Source organism: Hemicordylus capensis, chromosome 3 (assembly GCF_027244095.1).
Source record: "Hemicordylus capensis ecotype Gifberg chromosome 3, rHemCap1.1.pri, whole genome shotgun sequence".
NCBI classification, from domain to species: domain Eukaryota; kingdom Metazoa; phylum Chordata; class Lepidosauria; order Squamata; family Cordylidae; genus Hemicordylus; species Hemicordylus capensis.
In genome coordinates this window covers 349,295,189-349,320,775 of record NC_069659.1, presented here as the reverse complement: position 1 = coordinate 349,320,775, position 25,587 = coordinate 349,295,189, and the positions used below count along the sequence as shown (strand labels likewise).

General features: G+C 46.8%; 1 protein-coding gene across 3 annotated transcripts in view; it reads right to left on the bottom strand.

Annotated features, from left to right (window-relative positions):
- The window catches only part of ECE2 (endothelin converting enzyme 2), a 67,369-nt gene extending 51,718 nt beyond the window's left edge, over positions 1-15,651 (bottom strand). Inside the window, exon 1 of one of the 3 annotated variants that reach the window (XM_053305489.1) lies at positions 15,001-15,651. In XM_053305489.1, coding sequence (XP_053161464.1) covers positions 15,001-15,045 — 45 coding nt within the window. In that variant the 5' untranslated portion in view covers positions 15,046-15,651. The remainder of the gene's footprint in view (positions 1-15,000) is intronic. The other 2 variants (XM_053305488.1, XM_053305485.1) reach the window with 2 other exon arrangements.
- Between the last annotated feature and the right edge of the window lie 9,936 nt (positions 15,652-25,587).

Here is a 25,587-nt window from a genome sequence, read left to right as displayed (position 1 = left end):
CTTGTCATGCCTTTGTTTGTAGTCAGTCTGTGCGATCTTTTAACAACAGCTGATTAGGTGGTCCTCGGTTTCATCTGCTTCTTTACAAAGGCGGCACTTGCTGTTTGTTGTGGATTTTTCGACTTTTGCTCTTATTGCATTTGTTCTTAGTGCCTGTTCTTGCGCAGCCAGTATTAAACCCTCTGTTTCTTTCTTCAAGTTGCCATTCTTAAGCCATTGTCAGGTCTTGGTGATGTCTGATTTTCCACTTATATTGTGCAAATATTGACCATGAAGGGGCTTATTTTTCCATTTTTCTGCTCGGTTCTTGACTTGTTCTTTCTTGTAGGCCTGCTTTGTTTCATTGGTGTTGAATAGTTTTGCGTTATTGACCATTTGAAGTGCATCTTCTTCACTGTCCTTGATATATTCTTCAAGGCCTCTTTTCTCCTCCTCTACTGTTTGATGGACTTGCAGCATTCCTCTTCCGCCTGAGCTGCGAGGGAGGTATAGCCTATCGACATCACTGCGGGGGTGCAGAACATGATTGATGGTCATGATTTTCCTGGTCTTACAATCTAGCGTCTCTAGCTCTGCCTGGGTCCAGTCTATTATTCCTGCAGTGTATCTGATAACAGGTATAGCCCAGGTGTTTATGGCTGCTATGGTGTTCCCGCCATTGAGTTTGGACTTGAGGATTTTTCTAACTCTCCTGATGTATTCACTTCCTATTTTTCTTTTAACTTCAGTGTGTGCGATGTTATCAGCCTGGAGAATGCCCAAGTATTTGTAATGTGCTCTCTTCCAGGTTCTTGATCTTGCTTCCATTGGGCAGTTCTATTCCTTCTGTTTTTCTTATTTTTCCTCTTTTCATTATTAAAGCAGCACACTTGTCTAGTCCAAACTCCATTGCTATATCGCTACTGAATATACGGACAGTGTTTAGCAGTGATTCGATTTCTGACTGGGACTTTCCATACAACTTCAGATCGTCCATGTACAGCAGATGGTTGATTTTACTGGATGTTTTAGATGTTTGGTATCCGCGGCCTGTTTTGTTTAGTATTTGTGAAAGTGGGGTCATGGCAATTACAAACAACAGAGGGGATAGTGAGTCCCCTTGGAAAATGCCTCTTCTAATGCTAACCTGTCCAAGTGTCTCGCCATTGATTGTTAACTTTGTACTCCACATGCTCATTGCTTTTTAAATAAATATCTGAATGTTTTTGCTGACACCAGTTGTTTCTAAACATTTTAGTATCCATGTGTGAGGCAATGAATCAAAGGCTTTCTTGTAGTCAATCCATGCAACACTTAGATTGGTTTTTCTTCTCTTGCAGTTTTCTAAAATAATTTTGTCAATCAGCAGCTGGTCTTTTGTGCCTCTGGTGTTTGGGCAATTTCCTTTCTGTTCAACTGGAAGCTGTTTGTTAGTTAATAAGTGTTGCATGACTTCATCTGCTATTATTCCAGTTAATAATTTGAACATGGTTGGCAGGCAGGTTATCGGTCTATAATTACTTGGAACTGCACCTTTTGCTGGGTCTTTCATGATGCGATGAGTTTTCCCAGTTGTTAGCCATTGTTCAATATCACCTCCTTGCAAAATGTGATTGAACTGTTTTGATAGTTGTTTATGAAGGCTTGTTAGGTGTTTAAGCCAAAAGCCATGCAGTTCATCGTCGCCTGGAGCAGTCCAATTTTTAATTTTCTTTACTCTTTCACTTATTAATTCTGGTGTTATTATTAGATCTTGCATTTGTTGGTTACATTTTTTGACCTCTTTCATCCAGCCTGCTTTTGTATTATAATCTATTGGATTGTTCCATAATTTCCCCCAGAATTGCACTGTTTCTTCTTTATTTGGTGTTTCTAGGTTTCTTGCAGTTTCTCCTTCTATGCTTTGGTAGAAACGTCTCTGATTCGACTGGAATTGGAGATTCTGCCTGTGTTGTGTAATTCTGGCTTCATATCTGCTAATCTTATTTGACACCGCTGTTATTTGCTGCTTTATTATTTCCAGGACTTCTCTAATTTTCCTTGAATCTAGGTGGTATTTTTGGATCAGATACTGTTTGGTGTTTTCATTCTTCAGCTTGTCTTTCATATCTTTCAATTTACTAGCATCTGATCTAAGCCTGGAGATTTTATTTTCTAATCTAATCTTCCATTTAGGTGATGTACTGCTTTCTTTTTTTACAGGTCCACTGATCTTATATCCGAGCTCTTGTGTTGTTATTGTTGCTGCACTGTACATTAGTTGGTTTGTTTCTTGCAAATTATTGGTTGATATTTCTGCAAGTGCAGCATTGACATGCCTGAGCAAGTTGTTTTTTGACAACTGTTTTTAGAGCTGGAAGTTGAACTCTGGTGGTTGTTTGGTTCATGTGCTCAGTTATTTTTTGCTTTAGTTCTTGTTGCTTTTCTGTTAAACGGTATTTGGGTTTCTGAGGTGAAGGCAAAGGGGCGGTTGCCTGGTTTTGATTTTGAAACAGTTCAGCAACAGTGGCATCCTCGATTTCCTCCACCTCCTCCACCTGCGCCTGAGCAACTTCTTCAGTTGGTGGTAATTCTTCTTCCATATCTTGAGCCTCTGTTGCTCTTTGCAGTTCTTCCAGCTCAACTCCTGTGAATACTTTATTTCTTATTATGAATCTTCTCTGGTCTGCTAGCCTTTGTTCTGTTATTTCTGTATCTGGATGCTTCTCTTTCCAAATTTGATACATTCTTTTAAAATAACCTCTTCTAGTTGGACTAGACTTGTAATAGCAGATCATTATTTCCTTGTTGGCATTTTTCGTTGTTGTTTTTTGGTTAAGTGACGTTTCTTCCAGTAACTTTGCTGTCTTCAGCCCTGGTTGCTCAACTGAAGATCCTGAGTCCTGTTGCCCACTTGCCACCAGATGTCCAGGGACTATAGCACCTGGCGCGGTCCTTGTTGACCCGGGCGACGACCGATCCGGTATAGATTTATTAAAGTTACGTCTCACCATATTGTTGATGGGAGAGGCACTCTTTGTCTGGCTCCTCTGGTGAGACCTGTCCAGTATGGTTGGACCTCTAGCATAGCTCTCACCTTCCACAGAGCATGCAAGCCCCACAACCACGCCAAGGTAGTGCCTCACTGGGGGTTGTTGTTGTTGTTATTTATTTATTTATTTATTTATTAGTATTATTATTAGTATTATTTATTCGATTTCTATACCACCCTTCCAAAAATGGCTCAGGGCAGTTTACACAGAGAAATAATAAATAAATAAGATGGATCCCTGTCCCCAAAGGGCTCACGGTCTAAAAGAAACCTAAGATAGACACCAGCAACAGTCCCTGGAGGTACTGTGCTGGAGGTGGATAGGGCCAGTTTTTAGATTTGAGCCCTTTGGGGACAGGTTGCTTTCTATCTATATATTTCTCTAAGGTGTACCTGTTGCTAATCCCATGCGTGACAGCTCTTGCGAGAATTTGTGAGCAACTGTGGGCAAAGGAAATAAGGCGTGGGCAGGTGGAAAGTAATTGAGTGCCTAGACAGCCCAGGTGCTGCTGACCACGGCGGGGGCGGGTAGGTTGGGGAAAAGAAACTGCTGCCCTGCTGCCACACCTGGATAGTGCTACCCAAGGAGACCGACCGAGCAGGCGGCAGAGAGGGTGGTGCAGCCTCCTTCTCCGGGCCCGCCTGCCGGCCAAATATCAGATCGGCCCCCACTGAGGCCGAATGAAGAACGGCCAGGCAGGCAGCGTAGAGGGCAGTGTAGCCTCCTTCTCGTTCTGTTTGCCCGGAGGCAGCAGCCACCGCGGTGGGGTGGGGGGAGAAAGTGGCAGCGGCCGGGGGAATTAGAGGTGCAGATGCTCTGTGCCCGTCCCAGCACAGTTGTATTTATTTTATTTATTTATAAATAAGTTGTATTTATTTACATTACATAATGTAGTTGTATTTAACTACATTAAATATTGTATTTTTGTATTTATTTTATTTGTATTTATTTTGTATTTATTTATAAATAATAAATAGTTATTTATTTATTTGTATTTATTTTATTTGTATTTATTTTATTTATTTTATTTATTTGTATTTATTGTATTTATTTGTATTTATTGTATTTATTTTGTATTTGTATTTATTTTGTTGTATTTATAGTTGTATTTATGCAGTTGTATTTATTTGTAATCTGCTTTGAGAACTCCTCTTGAAAAGTGGTATATAAATATTCATTGTATTCATTTCTTATCCATAATTAACATATCCTAAATTCTATTGAACCAATTCTTGATATCTGGAGGGTTTTTCCCCCTTTCCCAACACACGGTTATTTCGATCTTAGCTGCCATTAAGAGAATTGCAACTAGTTCGTTATGGTCTGTTAAAAGGGAGACATCTGGTGGGGCCCCAGGTATAAAGATAATTGGATCCAATGGTAGAGAAAGAAAGCATCATTTTTCTGTATTGCCGTATAGACCTCCTGTGGTTTTATGCCTTCTAACACTGTCCACAGATCTTCCAGTTTTCTCTCCGGAGACATGAGGGCTAGAAAAACTGGACTGATTGTGTATGAGAGAGAGAGAAGAGAAGAGAAGAGAAGAGAAGAGAAGAGAAGAGAAGAGAAGAGAAGAGAAGAGAAGAGAAGAGAAGAGAAGGGCGGGGAGGGATAGCTTGTGAAATCAAATTACATGTTTGCACAGCCAGGCACAGACCTTTTAGCCCGCACCAAACAGCAGGCCATCCAGAATCAAGATTACCCTCAGAATCAAGCCCAGAGGATGTCTGGTTTCAGAACTGGTCAGATGTGGGCGGGGGGGACTAGGGTGAGGATGAGACCGTCTGGGGGGAAATGAAAACCTTCTGGGACCAACAGCAACAGCAGCTGCAATCTCTCCACCACCCATAGCAGAGATCTCTCTCTGTAGGACAGTCCCATGGAATCGGGGAGTCTAGGGAGAGAGCTCCTCTGGCCAGCTGGGCAGGAGAGCACCAAAGACTAAGCTGGAGGCTGCCCCAGGGAAAGGGGAAGTAAAGCCTTCAAGGGGGCCTTGGCAGAAAAGACTGGGAGCTTGGGAGCTTTTTGAGTTCTGTTAGGTCCTCCCTTCTGGTCAGGCTCGCAGGGCAGCAGCATTAGCTGCATGGTGCTTCCTGCTGGGCTCCCCCTGCGCCCAACAGAATGGGGCCATAGAATGGAGGGCAATGATACAGTGTCCCCTAGTGCTCAGTAAAGGTATAGGTGCATGCTGCAATTCCCAAGCAGCAAGAGAATGGTGCCCGTCTGTGCCACTGGAAATAAATAAATTAAAGATTCTGGTGAACCCAAAGTACCCTCTCATGGAGCAAGGAACATAGGAAGCTGCCATATACTGAGTCAGACCATTGGTCTATCTAGCTCAGTATTGTCTTCTCAGACTGGCAGCGGCTCCTGCAAGGTTGCAGGCAGGAATCTCTCTCAGCCTATCTTAGAGATGCTACCAGGGAGGGAACTTGGAACCTTCCGCTCTTCCCAGAGCGGCTCCACCCCCTGAGGGAAATATCTTCCAGTGCTCACACTTCTAGTCTCCCATTCATCTGCAACCAGGGTGGACCCTGCTTAGCTAAGGGGACAAGTCATGCTTGCTACTACAAGACCAGCTCTCTTCAAAAGCCTACAACACCTGGTATTCCCAGGCAGTCTCCCATCCAAGTACTAACCAGGACTGAGCCTGCTTAGCTTCTGAGATCAGACGAGATGTTTGCTCTGCCTCTGCCTCTTCCGACTTTGCCTCCTTTCAAACCGCCTACAGCAGAACGTGGATAACTCTGTCTGCCTCTGCAGGGGTGTGATCGGAGCACAGCATCTAAATGATTTTAATCGTAAAACTGCCCAGAGATGCAAGTTTTGGGCGGTATAGAAATATTCTAAATAAATAAATAAATAATCCTGAAAATCTCGTGGTCTTGGAGGACCTTCTTTTAGTCAGAATGCATGCCCAGAACGCATACAGAGTTGCAGGGAGTGGCATGGCAACCCTTACCTTTCCTCTAACCACACAATCCTCTTCATGCTAACTCAGAAGTAATCCCTATTGCGTTCCGTGGGGCTTATTCCCTTGCAAGCACATTTAGGATTACAGTCGAAAGCAGAAGTCTGAGAAACACTGGCTGACATCCTGACTCAATTTACTTGAGGAAGTCCTATTAAAAATTTTAGTAGTCCTTTAGAGGAACTCCTGACCGAGTAGTACAGTACTACTGAATAATGTAGTCAGGATGTCAGCGACTGAGCAACTGTATACGGCGAGAACTCATGCAGTACCCAGAGTGTCCAGCAGGGGTCGGGATCGTGCAGGTCCCCAGTCCAAGAACCACTGGATGGCAAGATGGCTTCAAGGCTGCCTGCTACAGAAGTGGACAAACCTTCCATTCCGCCCAAGGCCTGCAGTGCCCTGATATTCATGCGACTCAAGCAGCTCAGTCAGCACAAGAGTCCTTCTGCCACTTCCTTTCATCCCAAGTTTCACTGATTTTATTTGATCACCACATTTAGTTGCCCACCCAGGCTGCTGTGGAATCTTTCTCAACAATGGTTCTGTAATTTGGAAGAGGTGAACGGACGCACCAGCTCAGGCTTGGAGGTCAGTCAGGTTATCGCTGCTGATGTTAGCAGCATGGCCAAAACTAGCCATCATTAGGTTTCAGAGTTAACACCCCACTGAGCTGGGAGGAGAGCTGGCCTTGTGGTAGCAAGCATGACTTGTCCCCTTAGCTAAGCAGGGTCCGCCCTGGGTGCATATGAATGGGAGACTAGAAATGTAAGATATTCCCCTTGTAAGATATCCCCCTTAGGGGATGGAGCCGCTCTGGGGAAGCACAGAAAGTTCCAAATTCCCTCTCTGGCAGCATCTCCAAAATAGGGCTGAGAGAGATTCCTGCCTGCAACCTTGGAGAAGCCACTGCCAGTCTGTGTAGGCAATACTGAGCGAGTTGGACCTATGGTCTGACTCAGTATATGACAGCTTCCTATGTCCCTATGAGATGAACACAGATGCTCTGAGGGTGCAGAGCTCTGGTTTTCTAGCTTGCTGCAGCCTCAGCTTGCTGGAAGATGGAAACTTGAGTTGCATCCTTCCCTGACAGTTGTTGTTGTTGTTGTTGTTTTTATTATTATCTTGTTTACACAGTCAGACAGGTGTTATTGACTGGTTTGTTTTATCCAGACATCGGGTCCTTCCCAAGGACCTGGGATGGCTGAATTTTATTGTCAATGTTGTTGCTGTTGTTATAGATATCGCCGCAGAATATAGGCTGTTCCCAGTAAAGTTGCTTTTTGTAATTGGCTGATGGTGATTTCTGTGGCCCCTATGGTGTTGAGGTGCTCTTCAAGTTGTTTTGGATTTGCTCCTAGGGCGCCAATGACCACTGGGATTATTTTGGTCTTTTTCTGCCACAGCCTTTCCATTTCAATTTGTAGATCTTTGTATTTTGTGATATTATTATTATTTCTTGTTTACACAGTCAGACAGGTGTTATTGACTGGTTTGTTTATCCAGACATCGAGTCCTTCCCAAGGACCTGGGATGCCAGAATTTTATTGTCAATTGTTATAGATATCGTCGCAGAATATAGGCTGTATTATTAATTATTATTATTATTATTATTAATAATAATAATAATAATAATAATAATAATAATTTGATTTCTATTCCGCCCTTCCAAAAATGGCTCAGGGTGGTTTACACAGATAAATAATAAATAAGGTATGGCCCTTCCATTCTAGCTTTTCAAACCAAGATGACATTTCCACTTGGGCTTTCGCAGCGTCTGCACGGCAAAGCGCCAAGCCCCGCCAAGGTGTCACCTTCAGCTCACGTGGTGCCCAGGGGTTTGCAAATAAACAAGACACCTTGCTGAATCAGGAGACACGCTTGATTTTGTGATGAGTGAACACTTGGTAGGAAAAGGAAAACAGAGTCGCTGAGGACGGTTCCTGGGAACTGCTGGCATCTGCGCATATGCCTCACCACCAGCATGCTGGCAGTGAGAAGCAAGGGAACCCCCACCCCTCCACCCACTCATCCAACTTGAGGGATGCCCGTCTCCTGGAAAACTTTCTAAAAAATCCACTCCCACCCTCACGGCACGCGTCTGCTTCTCTCTCTCCCTCGCTCATCCTTTTCCGGTTTCAGGATTCCCTGGGCTCCTCCTTTCCCTGCCTGGAGGGTCAGTGCAGTTGCTCAGCCTTCCACTGCAGACTCAGTCCTCATTTTGATCTTCTCATTTTCACATTCCCCAGCCAGCCAACCGGGAATTTCCAGCAGGGGTTTTTCAAACTGTGTTCTTTTTGGGGTGGGGTGGGGGGACCCTGAAGTTTCTAGGAAGTTCATCCTTCCTCAGTGAGAAAATGGGTCATGCCCAGGGGCGCAGCTATAATTAACCAAAGGGCTCAAAGAACCCGGGGCCCCCAGCTCCCGAGGGCCCCCCAGATCCACCCCTCCCTATTTTCTCCATTATCTCCCTCACTCCGAGGGGCTGCCAGAGAGAGGGGAAAACACAGGCCCTCTCTCCCCTAGCTATGCCCCGGTCATGTTAGACAAGCTTTCCTGGCAGTGGTGAGTCGCAAATTCAGAACTGCAGGCACTCTCCATGACAGCCCCCATAGCCACACCCATGCCGAAAGCCACGCCCCCCCACCACGCCCACCCCAATGGCCACACCCCACACTTAGATAGATGCAATCATTTGGGGGTTCTGCTACAAGAAGTCAAGGATTCTTTCCTAATCCTGCAGAGCTTGAACCTCAGCTGGTTATTCACTCAGAAAAGCAGTCCCGATAGTCAACCCCAAAGAGTGGAGGATACCCCTTCCAACAGAAGACAGGGAGAACGGCTTATAAACTCTATTATAGTCCCATATTTAATTAGAGTATGTAACTGTTGGGATCAGTGTTCCCTGTAACAGGGATTTCCAGATGTTGTTGACTACAGCTCCCAGAAGCCCCAGCTGCAACAGCCTTTGGCTGAGGATTCTGGGAGTTGTAGTCAGGAGCATATCTAGGGTAGGGCAGGCAGGGCACGTGCCCTGGGCGCCACTTGAAGGGGGGGGCGTCATTCTCTAAAATAAATAAAAAATTAAAAATGGTCACCGAAAACAAAATGGCCACTGCACATGCTCAAATGGCCTCTGTTTTTAGCGCCCATGTAAAAAAAAACATTTTAAACAATGGCCACGACACATGCTCAAATGGTCCCTGCAAGGCCCTAGAGGCCAGCGCGGGGAGAGGGAATCTTTGCAGACCCGCCCCCCAGCCTTTAGGAAGCACCCCGAAGGGGCTACAGGTAAAAATAAAAATAATATAATATAAGTCACTGTACACATATTTGGTTTGGAACTATGTACAGAGAATCAGGGCTTGTGAATACTGAGCTGAAGCTTATGAGCTAGGATTGTATTCATTTGCTCTTACTTTGCGTCTTGTGATAAGTGAGTTAAATGTGATGTCTTAATAATATGGCTATTAATGGTGAGTTTGTCTTTGAATCAGTGTGAAATCCTTAGTATTAAGGCCCACTGGGAGTTTCTTGCTCTCTTTCTCTCATTTTAACTGTCTTTCTGAAAGACTAGAATATATTCCAAGCAGTGACACAGTTTACTCTGCATATCCTTTAATTATTTTCAGTGTATCTGGGAAAAGTCAAATTCTCCATTGATTTTTAAAACTTATGTAATAGTGATGCTACAATGCACAGTAGAGAATTAGATAGGCACTTCTGTTTAGTTTTCCAAGTACACCTCCACATAGTATTTGGGTATTTCATGACCCCCAGCATACTGAAATGTGTAGTTTTCCAGCATTTTTTGGTCTGGCTACGTCCACTGCTAAATAGTTTTTGAAATATTAAAAGTTTAACGAGCTTGACTTGTATTTTTCAGCTAATATTATGATAAAGTTATCTGAAAGATGGGTGTCAGATGTTTGGACAGGAGGCGCAATTTCAGTGCTTGTCCTAGGCACTATTTTCCCTAGATACGCCTCTGGTTGTAGTCAACAACATCTGGGGGGTCTCCCTCCCTCCTTTAAGGAATACAGGAGGGTGGGAATTGCAGGGAAGGGGCTAAGAGGGGTGGCAGCCAACCCTGTGAACATCTAGAATGGGCTTGAAGCCAATGAGGAGGAGGACGGTGGAGATGGAGGGGGTGGCTGCCTGTTTGGGTTCCCAGGGACGAGCAAGGCATTCCCTCTCCCTGGCAGATGGAGGAGGGTGCTTAGAACCCCCTCCCCATCCTTCTGAGGCCTGCATGCCCAGGGGTTGTGAGGCTTGTGAAGAGGAAATGGCACAGTTAACACACTATGGGAATAGCAAGAGTAGCATCTTATTTCCATGTAGAAAGCAAAGGGCTTTGCATCCCTGCTGAGACCCTGGAGTAGGGGAAAGTACCCAGGACTGTGTCTCTGCCCATCCCTACAGCATTACACCAATTTCCTGGAATCTGGCACCTTGCCAACTACGACTGACCTTTCCTTGCAATGCACAGCTTAGAACAGGGATTCTCAATGTTGGGTCCCCAGATGTCATTGGACTTCAACTCCCATAATCCCCAACCAAAGGCCACTGGGGCTAGGGATTATGGGAGTTGAAGTCCAAGAACATCTGGGGACCCAATGCTGAGAATCCCTGGCTTAGAAGAGCAGTGGGTGTGTTCTAGGACAGGGCTGGGCAGACAAGGCTTCTGGGAGCGACGCTTTTTTAAAAATAGCTGAACCTTGGGAACTACCAGCATGAAAGAGTGGCTTGGAGAGGTGGGGTCAGATACAAAATGGCAGCTTGGGCGGGCTGGAGCCTGTCACAGAACAACTGCCTGTACAAAAATTAACAAGAGAATAAGTGACTTTCGCATCACAACCACTGAATCCCAAGCTAATTGTGTTGCAGGGCAGGAGCGGAGCAAGAGAGGTTGCTCTGTGCGGGGCGAAAAATTAATGGGAAACTAAAAGAAACCCTGAGCAGCCACGGAAAGAGATTGAAAATGGCACCAGTCAGGGGGAGTGGACCACGGATCATCTGAACACTGACCTATGGAGTGCGGGCATAGCATTGCTTCAGGGAGGGGAAGGGAACCAGATTTCAAAGGAGCTGGTGAACGGGATTCAGCGAATAGTTCTCCTGACTATCAAAGACCTCAGAATGCCGCTCTGCCACCAGGAGAGTCGCCATTCTGGCCATTGATGGAAACAGGAGCAGCCCTTCCATAAGGCTAGGGGAGACAGTTGCCTCAGGCAGCAGATGACTGGGATACCAGCGAGCCAGCAGGATGCTCTCGCTTTAAGAAAAAGGGGACGAGGGGCAGGAGGGTTGTGCAAGAGAGCAGCATTTGGCACACAAAGATTTTGAGCTGAAGCTGGATGGAGAGGTGCCCTTGAGCTCAGACGGAAGCCCACCTCTTTCTTAGTGCTTTCCCTTCATTTACTCCCTGACTTGCCACATGAGCCAGCATGGTGTGGTGCAGGCCTGCTCAACTTCGACCCTCCTGGAGATGCTGGCCTACAACTCTCATAATCCCTGGCTATTGGCCACTGTGGCTGGGGATTATGGGAGTTGTAGTCCAAAAACAACTTGGGGAGGGGCTAGGTTGAGCAGGCCTGGTGTAGTGGTTAGTGTGCTGGACTAGGACTGGGTGGGGAGACCCAAGTTCAACTCCCCCTTCAGCCATGAAACGCACTGGCTGACTCTGGGCCAGTCACTTATCTCTCAGCCTAACCTACCTCACAGGATTGTTGTGAGGATAAACATAACCAGGTACACCACTCTGAGCTCTGGGAAGAGAGCCACGGAAGAGAGCCATGGCCTCGCAGAGGGCATTTGCGCATGCAGGGCGGCCGTCAAAATGGCGGCCGTTCGCTCTTGCGGCGGCCCAAAAGGGCCGAAAAGGATTTCTTTACCCAGCTGCGGCAGTGATGAAGAAGGCCGGTGGGGGGAGAGGGAACCCACGCGGACCCCAGCCCCCCCCCCCCCGCGGCCTCAGCAAGTCCCCTGAAGGGGCTACACTTCATTTACTTAAAAAAAAATTTTTTTTAATTTTGCGGACCTGCCAGACCGGACCTAGTGGTCCGGTTCCGGTCCGACGGAACCGGGGGGTGGTTCAGTTCGACCACGAACCCCCGGACCAAACCACCGGATCGCCGGACCGGTCCACACATCCCTAAGGGCTACCGGGCTACCGTTCTTAGTTGCTGCAAAGCAGGTCACTAGGAGATCCTCGCTTCCAGGAACCCAGGTAGGAGGAAGCAGGTCAACCTTAGTATCTGAGTATATAAGGAACAGAAGGACCCTGAACTTCTCAGTTTGGCTTTGCAGGGGGATGGTGTGTGCACAAATCTCAGATTGTGCTTAGCCAGGGAGAAGCATGCGTTAGGACTGGCCAAGGAAGCAGAAAGTGACTAGGATTTCCCTTCACAGTCACTGTAATCAAACAGGTAGGTGGCTTCAGTAGTTGCAAGAGATCATCCTTTTTCACATGGGCGAATGCAGGGGTTTGCAACCTTGAGTTCCCAGATATTGTTGGACTACATAGGGACATAGGAAGCTGCCATATACTGAGTTAGACCCTTGGTCCATCTAGCTCAGTATTGTCTACACAGTCTGGCAGCGGCTTCTCCAAGGCTGCAGGCAGGAGTCTCTCTCAGCCCTATCTTGGAGATGCTGCCAGGGACGGAACTCGGAACCTTCTGCTCTTCCCAGAGCGGCTCCATATCTTGCAGTGCTCACGTATCAAGTCTCCCATTCATATGCAACCAGGGCAGACCCTGCTTAGCAAAGGGGACAAGTCATGCTTGCGACCACAAGACCAGTTCTCTTCCGTAATTACTACAGTTTCCCATCATCCTGAGCCACAATGGCTTTTGGTCATTGTCGCAGAGGATGATGGGAGTTGTAGCCCACATTCAGCAGCTGTAGAAATAAGCTCATCCCTTCATTCACTCCTTGCTTGTTCCTTTAGTTCACTGCCTACCTTGGTTTTAACATGCAGGGTGAGGGCAGAAGAACACTTTTCATGAGCCCTGAGATTGTGAAGTTCTTAAGAGAGGGATGGGCAACCCAGGTATGTCATTTTTGGGAAAGGGGCCACAGCTACGCGAGAGAGCATCCGCTTGCCGTGCAGAAGGTCCCAGGTATCTGGCAGCATCTCCAGATAGGCCTGGGAGAGACCCCTGCCTGAAACCTTGGAGGGCTGCTGCCAGTCAGTGCAGGCAATACCAAGCTAGATAGACCAAGGGTCTGACTCATCAGAAGGTGACTTCCTATGTTGTTAAAGCTAAAGTGTGCCGTCAAGTCAATTTCGACTACTGGTGCCCACAGAGCCCTGTGGTTGTCTTTGTTAGAATACAGGAGGGGTTGACCATTGCCTGCTCCCGCGCAGTGTGAGATGATGCCTTTCAGCATCTTCCTAGATCGCTGCTGCCCGATCTAGGTGTTTCCCATAGTCTGGGGAACACAGTCTGGGAAACATACCAGCGGAGATTCAAACCAGCAACCTCTGGCTTGCTAATCAAGTCAGTTTCCCGCTGCACCATTAGGTGTTATAGGGCCATATTAACACTGCTCACTCCAGGAACTCAATCCACTTGATGAAGCGCACACACAATCCTGAGTAACTACCACCTCTGGCTTCCATATCTGGAGTCACCAGGGCTAAAGGTTAGAGTCTACCAAAATGCACGAAAGCCTAACCCACTCTCTTTGATCACACTGACTGTGGGCACTGCGGGGTAGTTCCTGCAACCGACTAATGGAGCTACGCCTCTGGAAAAACATATTTTAACCTGTCCAAAGGGATCGACTCGGACTGAGTTTCAGAATGACCCTCCAGGACCACCGGTGCAGGGTTGTTCTCATGACCCTACAGACTCCCAGTGCAGGCTTCTTCCCAAAGACGTTAGCTCCAGTCCATCTTTGTAGCCTGTCAGGCTCCTAGCACTGGACCTTTAATTAATTAATTAAGGGGACCTGATCATAGCTCACTGGGAGAGCATCTGCTTTGCATGCAGAAAGGCCCAGGTTCAGCCGCTGGCCGCATCTCCAGGTAGGCCTGGGAAAGGCTCCTGCCTGAAACTTTGGAGGGCTGCTGCCAGTCAGTGCAGGCGATACTAAGCTAGATGGGCCAATGGTCTGACTCAGTATACGGCAGCTTCCTATGTTCCCTTGATGCTGCTACAAGGTCCCCCGGATACAGCCCAAGAACAACCTCTGCCACTTGATGCCCGCAAAACCCTGGTTAAGGAGCGGAGGGGTTATGGGTGCATCTCTGATTAACGTTTTGGAACTGGGGGGAGGCAGGGACCATTGGCTCTGGAGACGGTACCAGCACCATTCCATGGGTCACGGAATGTTGGCCAAGGACTAATCCAGCCTTTTGGAAGTGAATCCTAGGATGCTGAGGATGGACCGAAGGGACGGATCCGGATCCGATGCTGTATATAGGAGGCGCAGCAGCTAAGGCGACTTTCTCCCGTAAGGTTCGGGCTCCAGTCCTAGGCACACAGATATGGGGGGGGGGCGAGGGAGGGCAGTCCCGTTGAAGGCGGCAGGGCAGGGGCTTGCTTTCAGTTAAACAGAATAAATAGTAGTGGCGGCGAGGGAAGCAGATCCAGGATCGGTCTCCAAAAGCGCCCCCACCCACGGAGGCTACTCTCAGGTAGCCCAGCCTACCTAACCCGCCGCACCCCCACCCGACGGAAAGGGAGTGGCGGTCCCGGCACCAAGAGCGAGGCTTTCTTTCCGCCTTCAATTGGGGGGCGGGCGGCACAGCAGAGGGCGGGGGGAGGGGGAGAGAAAGAAAGTGGAGGGTGATCTAGTTCCCCCTTTTATCCCCCCGCCCGCCCGCGTGCGCATTTCTCGTCCAGGGCGCACAGGTGGCGAGGAGGACGCCCCTCCACCCCGGCGGCGCCCTGGGGCCGGGCTGCGCGCCCCGCCCGCGCATCCACACTCCACGCAGACCAATCCGGCCCCCCCCGCTTCCCCTTCGCCTCCTTTCCCCGAATTTAGCAGCCGGCCGGCGCCACTCACGTTGTTGCCGAGGTCCTGCAGCGCGACGCTCATGCTGGCGATCATGGGCGAAGAGGGGCCGGGCGCTGCCGCCTCCTCCTTCTCCTCCTAGCTCCGCGCCCAGCTAGCTGGGGACGACGAGCCGGGCGGTGGCGGCAGAGGCGGCGGCAGCAGCAGCAGCGGGCTTCGCCGCGTGGGCCATGCTGAGCCTCTCCACCCGGGGGCAGCGAGCGGGCAGTGCGCCTCCTGCTGCCCTGCGCGCCACGAGGCGAGAGAGAGGCAGGCAGGCAGGCGGGCACCCACCCGGTCCCGGAGGGAGGCGTCTTCCTTGCCGCCGCCGCCGCCGCCGCAGCGCGCAGAGAGAGGCGAGCGCGAACCGGCGGCGGCTGCACGGCCGGCGCGCTCAGCTCGACGCCGCGCAGCGCAAAGGGGGCCCTGCAGTGCCGGGGGCTGCTACTGCTGCTGCGAAGGTCATCCGGAGCTGGCTCGAAGGCTGCCTTGGAGCGGGAGGGCTGCTGGCCGCTGGCGATGGAGCTTCAGCTGCGCGCTCCCGGCTCGCGCTGCTCTGCTCTGCCGCCCCATCGGGCTGGCACACCCAGGCGGTGAATTTTCACCGTCAGCTGCTTCCGGACTTCTTTTAGCTGGCAGGAATACGGCGGGGTCTTCTTCGGCACAGCTCGAGTTTACAAACAAACACCCCAAGTTTCCAGTCCTCATGGGCAAAGAAGAGCAACAAATAGCTGCCCACCACTTGCAAGCGCCTCCTCGCCGGTGGTGGCACCCGAAAAATAACGGAGGGAGGGCAGAGAACGGGAAAAGTGCATTTCTGGGTGGACCAGCTGTGTCCACAGGTTTAGGTTTTTGAAACAGAAATAATAGTATGTTTCAGATTAACACTCTCATGCTGAACATATTTTACCAGAAATAAATCTTTATTTCTTTCTTTATTTTACATGTTATATCCAGCTCTTCCTCCAAGGAGCCCAGAGCAGTGTACGATATACTTCTATTTCTTCTCACAACAACCCTGTGAAGTAGGCTAGGCTGAGAGAGAAGTGACTGGCCCAGAGTCACCCAGAATGGAGATTGGAACTCAGGACTCCTCGGTCCTAGTGCAGCACTCTAACCACTACTCCACGCTGGCTCCTTGTTGAGTTTGCAAAGGGGGGGGACTAGTTGTTTGGAGGGTGCTTCCTCATAACTAACCCCCCCGGAACTGCCTCAGGTCCACGCCCCCGTCATTTCTTTGCCATTTGTAAAATGCCAAATGTAAAATGTAATAAATTAATAAATTTCAACAATGTGGCTTGCTTTTAATGTATCGGGTGTTTTGCAGTTGTGATTGCGCAGTTGTGATTGTGATACTCCACACACAAGACACAACAGCCCTTTGAGGCAGGTCTCTAGGCTGCTTGGTTTTCTGAACACTGATCTCTCCCAGCTCCAGATTTAGCACTTTAGCCCAGGGGTTCTCAACCTTGAGTCCCCAGATGTTGTTTGGACTACAACTCCTATCATCCATCATTTGGTCATTGTACCTGGGGTGATGGGAGTTGTAGTCCATCTGTGCCAGTCAGTTTGTGTAGTTCAGGGACTAGACCCTGTTGGACTACAACTCCCATCATCCCCAGCTACAATGACCAAATGATGGATGATAAGAGTTGTAGTCCAACAGCATCTGGGGACCCAAGGTTCTAGTCCCTGAACTACACAAACTGACTGACACATTTATTTGTCAAACAAACTCCAAATTCTTTGACCTTCTGAATTGTGGAAACACAATAAATTTGTCCAATATGCAAAACTCAGCAAATGTATCCAGCAGCTAAATAATATTTTGCAAATAGTTATATAAAGATATTCAAAGACCACAGCTGAATCTTAACCATGCTTACTTGGAAGAAAGTCCCATTAATTTCAGCAGTAGATCTTACTTTCAAATAAAGATGCTTAAGACGGCGGCCCTTATGGACATAATTTGCAGAATGTAGATTTTACATGGGTGTGCACTGTACACCCAGCTCAGACTGCAGGCACATGGAAAAATGCACTGCCCCTTACACCTAACCATGGTAAGAGGCAAAAGTTGAGTTGATTATTAGGAAAGCGGGTGCTGGAGACGCCAAAAGTTGCCCCCTCCTATGATTTCATAGGGAAAGGCTCTCTGCACTTGCTCAGAGGCACTCCTCTCCCTCCATAATTATTCATCTGCTTATGTTCTTGCCCTAACACTAAAGAGACGCTTGCAGCTTTAGGGCGATTTTATAAGGTACAGTTCTACACTGGCTTTGTGTAGACTTGTGGGTTCACTCTGAATCTACTCCTTGCAGCACCATAAAGACAAACTGCTTCATTGTGGGACAGGTTTTCATGGAGCAGAGCCCGGCCCACTTCATCAAAATGCTGCATGATGAACTCTTGCCCTTCATCTAATGCCTATTACTTATCAATTTCTGCCACCCATACCCCGATTCCTCATGCAGGATTAGCAGCTTGTCCAGCAGCAGCCTGTGCTAAGGACATCTGGGTGAGCCAATGATCTTTCCTCTTGTACTCAGATCAGACCTAACTGGACTTTTAATGCATAAGTAAAGAGTTATCTAGCCAACTTTCACGCGTGCTTCGAAGATCAGAATAGCTTCAATCATCTTATCACAAAGACAAGTCCCAGGTAGGTAAGAATACCTAGTTTATCCAGATTAGAGTCCTAGGGAATGCTAAAAATAAGATCCATCCCTTTCTACACAGGGAACTGGAACTATTTATTTGATTTTATTTTTTTAAATTTATATCCAACTTTTCAGTCCCAGTAGCAGGATGCCCAAAGCAGTTAACAATCAGATTAAAACAATAATACCACATACAATATCATCAAGAACCAAAGCAGGTAACACGGAATCCACAGCAGAATGAACCAACCAAACATCAGGGACAGAGCAACAGATTTAACTTCCAGGCAGATTAAAAGGTGGGACACCTGGATTGTTGAGTTTTTACCTGGATTGTTGAGGCTACCTGATTTCATGAGTCAGGGAGTTCCATAAGTGCTGCCCCACCCAAAAAAATCTGGGGACCAACTGCATAGATGCTTCTGTGAACTTTGGCCCAGGCCAACTAACCCAAGCTGCTTGGGCATCACTCATCTTTGTGGATTTACTGATAACTTGGCAAAGAGGCACCTTTAAACGTGGTGATTCACAGGGGGAGAGTAACTAGCCCTATCCACCCCCAGCACAATACCTCCAGTGACTGTTGCTGGTGTCTATCTAATATTTCTTTTTAGTTTGTGAGCCCTTTGGGGATGGGGATCCATCTTATTTCTTTATTATTTCTCTGTGTAAACCGCCCTGAGCCATATTTATTATTATTATTGTTGTTGTTGTTGTTGTTGTTGAAGAAGAAGAAAGAAACAGAGGGTTTAATATTGGCTGCACAAGAACAGGCACTAAGAACAAATGCAATAAGAGCAAAAGTCAAAAAATCAACAACAAACAGCAAGTGCCGCCTTTGTAAAGAAGCAGATGAAATAGTGGACCACCTAATCAGCTGTTGTAAAAAGATCGCACAGACTGACTACAAACAAAGGCATGACAAGGTAGCAGGGATGATACACTGGAACATCTGCAAAAAATACAAGCTACCTGTAGCCAAAAATTGGTGGGACCATAAAATTGAAAAAGTTTTAGAAAATGAAGATGCAAAAATATTATGAGACTTCTGACTACAAACAGACAAACATCTGCCACACAATACACCAGATATAACTGTAGTCGAGAAGAAAGAAAAACAAGTTAAAATAATCGACATAGCAATACCAGGGGACAGCAGAATAGAAGAAAAAGAAATAGAAAAAATCACCAAATACAAAGATCTACAAATTGAAATTGAAAGGCTGTGGCAGAAGAAGACCAAAATAATCCCAGTGGTAATTGGCACCCTAGGTGCAATTCCAAAAGACCTTGAAGAGCACCTCAACACCATAGGGGCCACAGAAATCACCATCAGCCAGTTACAAAAAGCAACTTTACTGGGAACAGCCTGTATTCTGCGATGATATCTATAATAATAACAGCAATAACATCGATAATAAAATTCAGCTATCCCAAGTCCTTGGGAAGGACCCGATGTCTGGATAAAACAAACCAGTCAATAACACCTGTCTGACTGTGTAAACAACAACAACAACAATAATACTATATCCCTAGCTATCTACTGCCCAAACTTGGGTAACTCCAGTTACTAACAACATCTTAAACAGAATATATGAACATATCTCCCTCTCCCTCTCTCATAACAAGGAGCTCAAAGTGTACCCCGCAAATGGTTGCAGTACCTCCAGGATATCTGGAGAGCTGAAATCTGGTACACGTGGCTATTAGCCCGGATAGCTGTATAATTCTATTGAGATCATGGGTGGCAAGGAGGCCCTGAACACCAGGCTAGGGAACACCAATGGGAAAGGGAGGTTGCCCTCTTCCCCCCACTTGCAGGCTTCCCAGATGCACCTGGTTGGCCACTGTGTGAAGCAGGACACTGGACTAGATGGGTCTCTGGCTTGATCCAGCAGGGATTTTCTGAAATTTTTACGCTGAAGGCACACTGATCACTAGAAAAGTCTGTTAATGGAATAGCTGGAGATGGGGCTGTAGTTCTTTAGGATGGCTGGGAAATAATTCCATCTGAAACCCTGGAGATCTGCTGCCAGTCAGTGTAGGCAATCATGATCTAGATCAGGGATTCTCAGTGTTGGGTCCCCAGATGTTATGGAACTTCAACTCCCATAATCCCCAGCCCCAGTGGCCTTTGGTCTGGGATTATGGGAGTTGAAGTCCAGCAACATCTGAGGACCCAACGTTGAGAATCACTGATCTAGATGAACCAAGGACTCAGTATAACACAGTACATACATAGTACTTAGTAACTGGGCCCCTCCTCCCTTCACAGAGGCCAGTAAAACCATCAATAGTCACAAGAGGAGGAAAAGCCATCGAGACACAAAAAAGGCTTCATGTTATGTTCATGATTCCCTATTTTTATCAGTTTTATGTAAGCCACCATGGGAGCCTTCTCAGCTGAAGAGGAGAGTAAATATGTGTTACATAAATAAATGAATAAACATCTTTGCAAACTGTTCTGAGTGCTATGGTGGAAGAACAACATACAATTCTTAGAGCTGGTGAGAAAATGAGCACATACATTGACCTAACTTTGATGCTGAAGGCTGAAATTGGGCATTACATAGAAGACTCATCAGGCATCAGTCTCCCAACAGATCTGAGGAAAAAAGAACTGAAAGCAACTTTGGATACAATAATCAAGAGCAGAGAAATGGCAGTGGACAGGGGATGCTTAACACTTTCAGTTCCTGGTGTTTGTCAGCTGTTCAATATTCCTGCCCTGCCCCACAGTTGCTTTTTGTCCTGCAGGGGGAAAGATTCAGAGGTCCCTCAGCTCCATTATTCCTCTGCTGTAGGCGAGGGATTCCCATACATGGCATGGGTCCCCAGATGTTGGACGACAACTCCCATCATCCCCAGCCACAAAGGTCACTGTGGTTCGGGATGATGGGAATTGGTCCAGCAACATCTGGGGATCCAAGGCTGAGTACCCCTGCTCTAGGTTACAGTCTTTAAGGCTGCTTTTCATTTCTAAAAAATGCCAGGCACAATTCTAAGACTCCAGCTCTATGTATCTGACATACAGCTGCGTTAACTTTACCTGCATATCTTTTAAAATGAAAAGTAGCAGGCTGGGGGTAGAACTGTAGTCTTGAACAGAAGACTGACAAGCAGTGAAGACGTGATTAAATTTTTCTCTTTCAGGTCATTTTCCTGCTCAAAATGTCTTCCCCAGCTATTTTTCTCCCCATTGAGAAAAAAGGCACAAGTCCTCACTACAGGGTGGGAAACAACTTGGGGTTTGCTTTAAGCAGAAAAATGGACCAAGGGGAAAGGGTTTGCTGGCCCCTACTCCCAGTCTTCCAGTCAAGATTACAGCCTTCTGTGGCTGCTTTTCATTGCTTTGATCCATAGGCAGTACAGGGACATAGTTATTGTCCAGCTTTTGGGGAGAGAAATTCTCCCAAGTGACCTTTCTGCTCTCTCGCAGTGAATTATACTGTGTGGGCATTGCTTCAGAGTTGGGGAAGGAAGGAAGTTTATTCACTCCTCTCCTGCACCAATCAGTGGGAGCCAAAAGCCTGCGCTCCTCTCCGGGAGACCGTCAGGCCCACAAACCCCATCCCAACTGAACTTATCATCCTCGACAGCCTCTGCCCTAAATAAAGCCCTGCATCCTGGACACTCCTCCCAGCTTTTGGCTGGCTCTGTCTTCTCTGGCCAGGCACGTGTCCTGGACACCCAATCCCTGGCCTCCAAAGGGGGCTCATTCCCCAACTCCACCCCCTGCCTTATCATTCATCCAGCTGCTTGCAGCTGTGGAGCTGCTATCCTGGCTATTCCCTCTCCACCCATCTGCTGCCTCTTGGGTGACACCTGCCCACCCCCCAGCAGCTATTGCACATCTCTCCGAATCCTCTCTGGCTTCTGAGAGGTAATTGCCGGGGCTGTCCTGGCGTCTGGAGCCCCCGGCTTCTCTCGGCACTCTACCAGCTGGCTGGGCACACTTCCCTGTCTCAGGGAGGAGGGGAGGAAACCCCGACAGTTATATGCAATTGCAAATTATAATTTGGCTCTAACTCACTTCCACAATCTTGAAAGAATCCTAATTGCTAGTCTTTCAAGCAGTGGAAGAGCAGCAAGTAATGGAGAGGGAGGAACAGGGATTATGCTGTGTCTGAGACTTGGCTTGATGTCCCTTTCGAGCAGAATTGGGCCCTGGCAGGCAGCTGCCTGTCCACCCTTGCTGGGTGCTGGTGCTGGCCATGTATGGTGCAATGAAATGTGCTTGCACAATGAAGCATCTGGAAATGGGTGCATGTCTCTGACAGATTCATCACATGCTTAGAGGAAGGGGGGGTGGAAAATCAAACTACATTCACTCACCTGAGACAGGTGAATGCAGTTTGATCCCCACACCCCTCCTATGACATCTCCCCTCCTTAAAAGTAGCTGTATGAATCAGGCAGCCCTGATGGAAATAATGGCAAGGAGGGAGATCTGGGCTGCAGCATGGATTTCCTGTCCACTGGGAAGTTTGATGAGTGCCATCTGGTGGAACTTCAGTTCACTACTCATTCCAAAGAGCAGTGGATATGTGTAGGTAGAGAATCATTTGAGGACGTATCACTAGCTGACAGGGGCGTATCTAGAGTGGGGCAGGCAGGGCACGTGCCCCAGGTACCACTTGAAGGGGGCACCATTTTTTAAAATTATTATTTTTTAAATGGCCACCAAAAACAAAATGGCCAATGTGCATGCTCAGAAGACCTCTGTGAGACCCTAGGCCATGCTAGGCCTCACAGAGGCCATTTGAGCATGCGCGGTGGCCATTTTGTTTTCAGTGGCCATTAAAAAAAAATTTTTTTTTAATGGCCACCACACATGCTCAAATGGTCCCGATGAGGCCAGAGTGGGGAGGGGGAACCTTTTCAGACCCACCCACAGCCTTTAGGAAGCCCCCCGAAGGGGCTACAGGTAAAAAATAATAATATAATATGTCACTGTGCATATATTCAGTTTGGCACTATGTACAGAGGATCAGGGCTTGTGAATAATGAGCAGAAGCTTATGAGCTAGGATTGTATTCATTTGCTCTTACTTTGCTTCTTGTGATAAGTGAGTTAAATATGATGTCTTAATAATATGGCTATTAATGGTGAGTTTGTCTTTGAATCAGTGTGAAATCCTTAGTATTAAGGCCCACTGGGAGTTTCTTGCTCTCTTTCTCTCATTTTAACTGTCTTTCTGAAAGACTAGAATATATTCCAAGCAGTGACACAGTTTACTCTGCATATCCTTTAATTATTTTCAGTGTATCTGGGAAAAGTCAAATTCTCCATTGATTTTTAAAACTTATGTAATGGTGATGCTACAATGCATAGTAGAGAATTAGACAGGCACTTCTGTTTAGTTTTCCAAGTACACCTCCACATAGTATTTGGGTATCATGAGCCCCAGCATACTGAAATTTGTAGTTTTCTAGCATTTTTTGGTCTGGCTACGTCCACTGCTAAATAGTTTTTGAAATATTAAAAGTTTAACAAGCTTGACTTGCATTTTTGAGCTGATATTATGATAAAGTTATCTGAAAGATGGGTGTCAGATGTTTGGACAGGGGCACAATTTCAGTGCTTGCACAAGGCGCTATTTTCCCTAGATACGCCTCTGCTAGCTGAACCAAGGTAGCTGCTATGGGGGCATCTACATTTCCACCCTGCTTGATGCCTAATTCAAATGTTTCACCTTCTCTCACAGCAGCAGCAGTTAGGACAGCAGAATAAAACATCAGGATCTTGTGGCACATTAAAGATCAACAGATTTATCATTGCAGAAACTTTTGGAGAGCAGATATTCTGTTGATCTTGAAGGTGCTGCAAGATTTGATTTTGATTTTGATTTTGCCACAACAGGCTAGCATGGGCACTTCCCTCAGGGGTAGGCAACGTTGGCTCTCCAGCTGCTGCTGGACTACAACTCCCATCATCCTGAGCTGCTAAAAGGATGATGATGATGATGATGATGATGATGATGATGATGATGATGATCTGATAATTGATATTGCAATCCCAGGTGATAGAGGAGTCAATGAAAAACAATTGTAGAAAATAACTAAATACAAGGACCTTCAGATTGAAACTGAGCAGCTCTGGAAAAAGAAAACAACAGTGGTGCCAATAGTTGTTGGTGCCCTTGGTGCAGTACCAAAAGAACTTGAACATCATCTTGACACCTTGGGAATCGATAAAATCACAACACATCAACTACAGAAGGCCACACTACTCGGGAAAGCACAAATACTACGACGCTATCTTTAATTTTTCTTTAGTTATCCTAGACCCTTGGAAAGGGCTCAATAATTTAAATACCAAATCCAGTCAATAACATCTGGTAGACTGTGTGTAAATAGCATTCGTAGTAGTAGTTGTAATAATAATAATAATAATAATAATAATAATCATAGAGTGCTAAACAAGCAAAGAGGCACCTTTGAAATGGTGATTCTCTTATATTTAGCAGGGGGAGAGTAACTGGCCCTATCCAGCCCTAGCACAGCATCCTTCCAATGGCTGTTGCTGGTGTGTGCCTTATGTTTCTTATTCATTCATTCATTCATTCAAAATATATACCATTACCACCCTACCTAAAGTGGCTCAAGGCAGTTTACATTGGAAGTTTTAGTCCAAAAACATCTGGACACCCAGGCTAGGGAACCCCTATATCATGCACAGATTTATTTACAGGTGGCCCTCGTTATTCGTGGGGGTTCCAATGCCACCAGTTAGCACAAATATGGAAACTGTGAATAATGAAACATTGAGTCAATGGGAATGGGGGTGGGGGGGTTAGGTTCCTTTAGCTCAAAAAACTGCTAAAAAAATGTAGGGAGGAGTAGAAATATGAATGCAAATCAGTGAGTATTTATATACTGCTTTTCAGCCAAAGTTCCCAAAGTGTTACATACAGAATATACAGAACATACAGAACATACATACAGAAATTAATTAATCAATTAAGTGGCTGCCTGTCCCCAAAGGGCTCCCAGTCTAAGAAAGAAACATAAGAAAGACGCCAGCAACAGCTACTGGAGGAGTGCTGTGCTGGGGTTGGATACGGCCAGTTGCTCTCCCCCGGTAGAAGAGCATAGCACCTTGTTCTCCAGGTCTCCAGGAATGCTCCCCAATTCCCCCAAATCCTCTTACTTTTTGTTTTAATTTTTTTGTAACAAAAAAGAGCCACAAAATGGTTCTGCACAAAATGGTGGCCGGAAATGACATCAGAAGTCATTTCCGGCCAATTCAGGAACCGCAGATAGGCAAAAGTTGCCTATATTTCATGCCATGGATAAAGAAACTGGGTCTCTATGACCCATCCGTGGATACATGAAACCATGATCAGTGAAACCGCAGATAATGAGGGTCTCTTGTAAATCTCATGTGATCTGGAATAAGTTCAACAACGGGCAATGCAAGATTGGATACCAAGGGCTACAGTAATATGCAATCTAACCTTGAAAAGCTGCCAACATCCACAATTGTATTAGAAACAAGAGAGATTCAGCCACTCAGGGAGTGCTTGAATGGAGGCAGCCTGCACTTAACGGCCTAGATATGAACTCACGATAGAGCAGTGGTTGAAGACAGTCCTGTGGAAGTCATGGGCTCTCAACACTCCAGTCCTAAGCACTGTGCTTCCATTATCTTTCCATGCATCCTGGCGGTCTCAAACCTGGGCTCCCTGGTGTGGCTTGAGGGCAACCCCTGTCATCCCCAGTCACAATAGCCTTTTGGGTCTCGTGGCTAGAGATGATAGGCGCTGTATTCCACCAACATCTGGGCACCCAAGTTGGAGAACACCTGCATTAATTTGCTTAGGATTTGTTTAGGGAGGAGAGCTGGTCTTGTAGCAAGCATGGATTGTCTCCTTTGCTAATCAGAGTCTGCCCTGGTTTGCATTTGAATGGGAGACTACATGTGTGAGCACTGTAAGA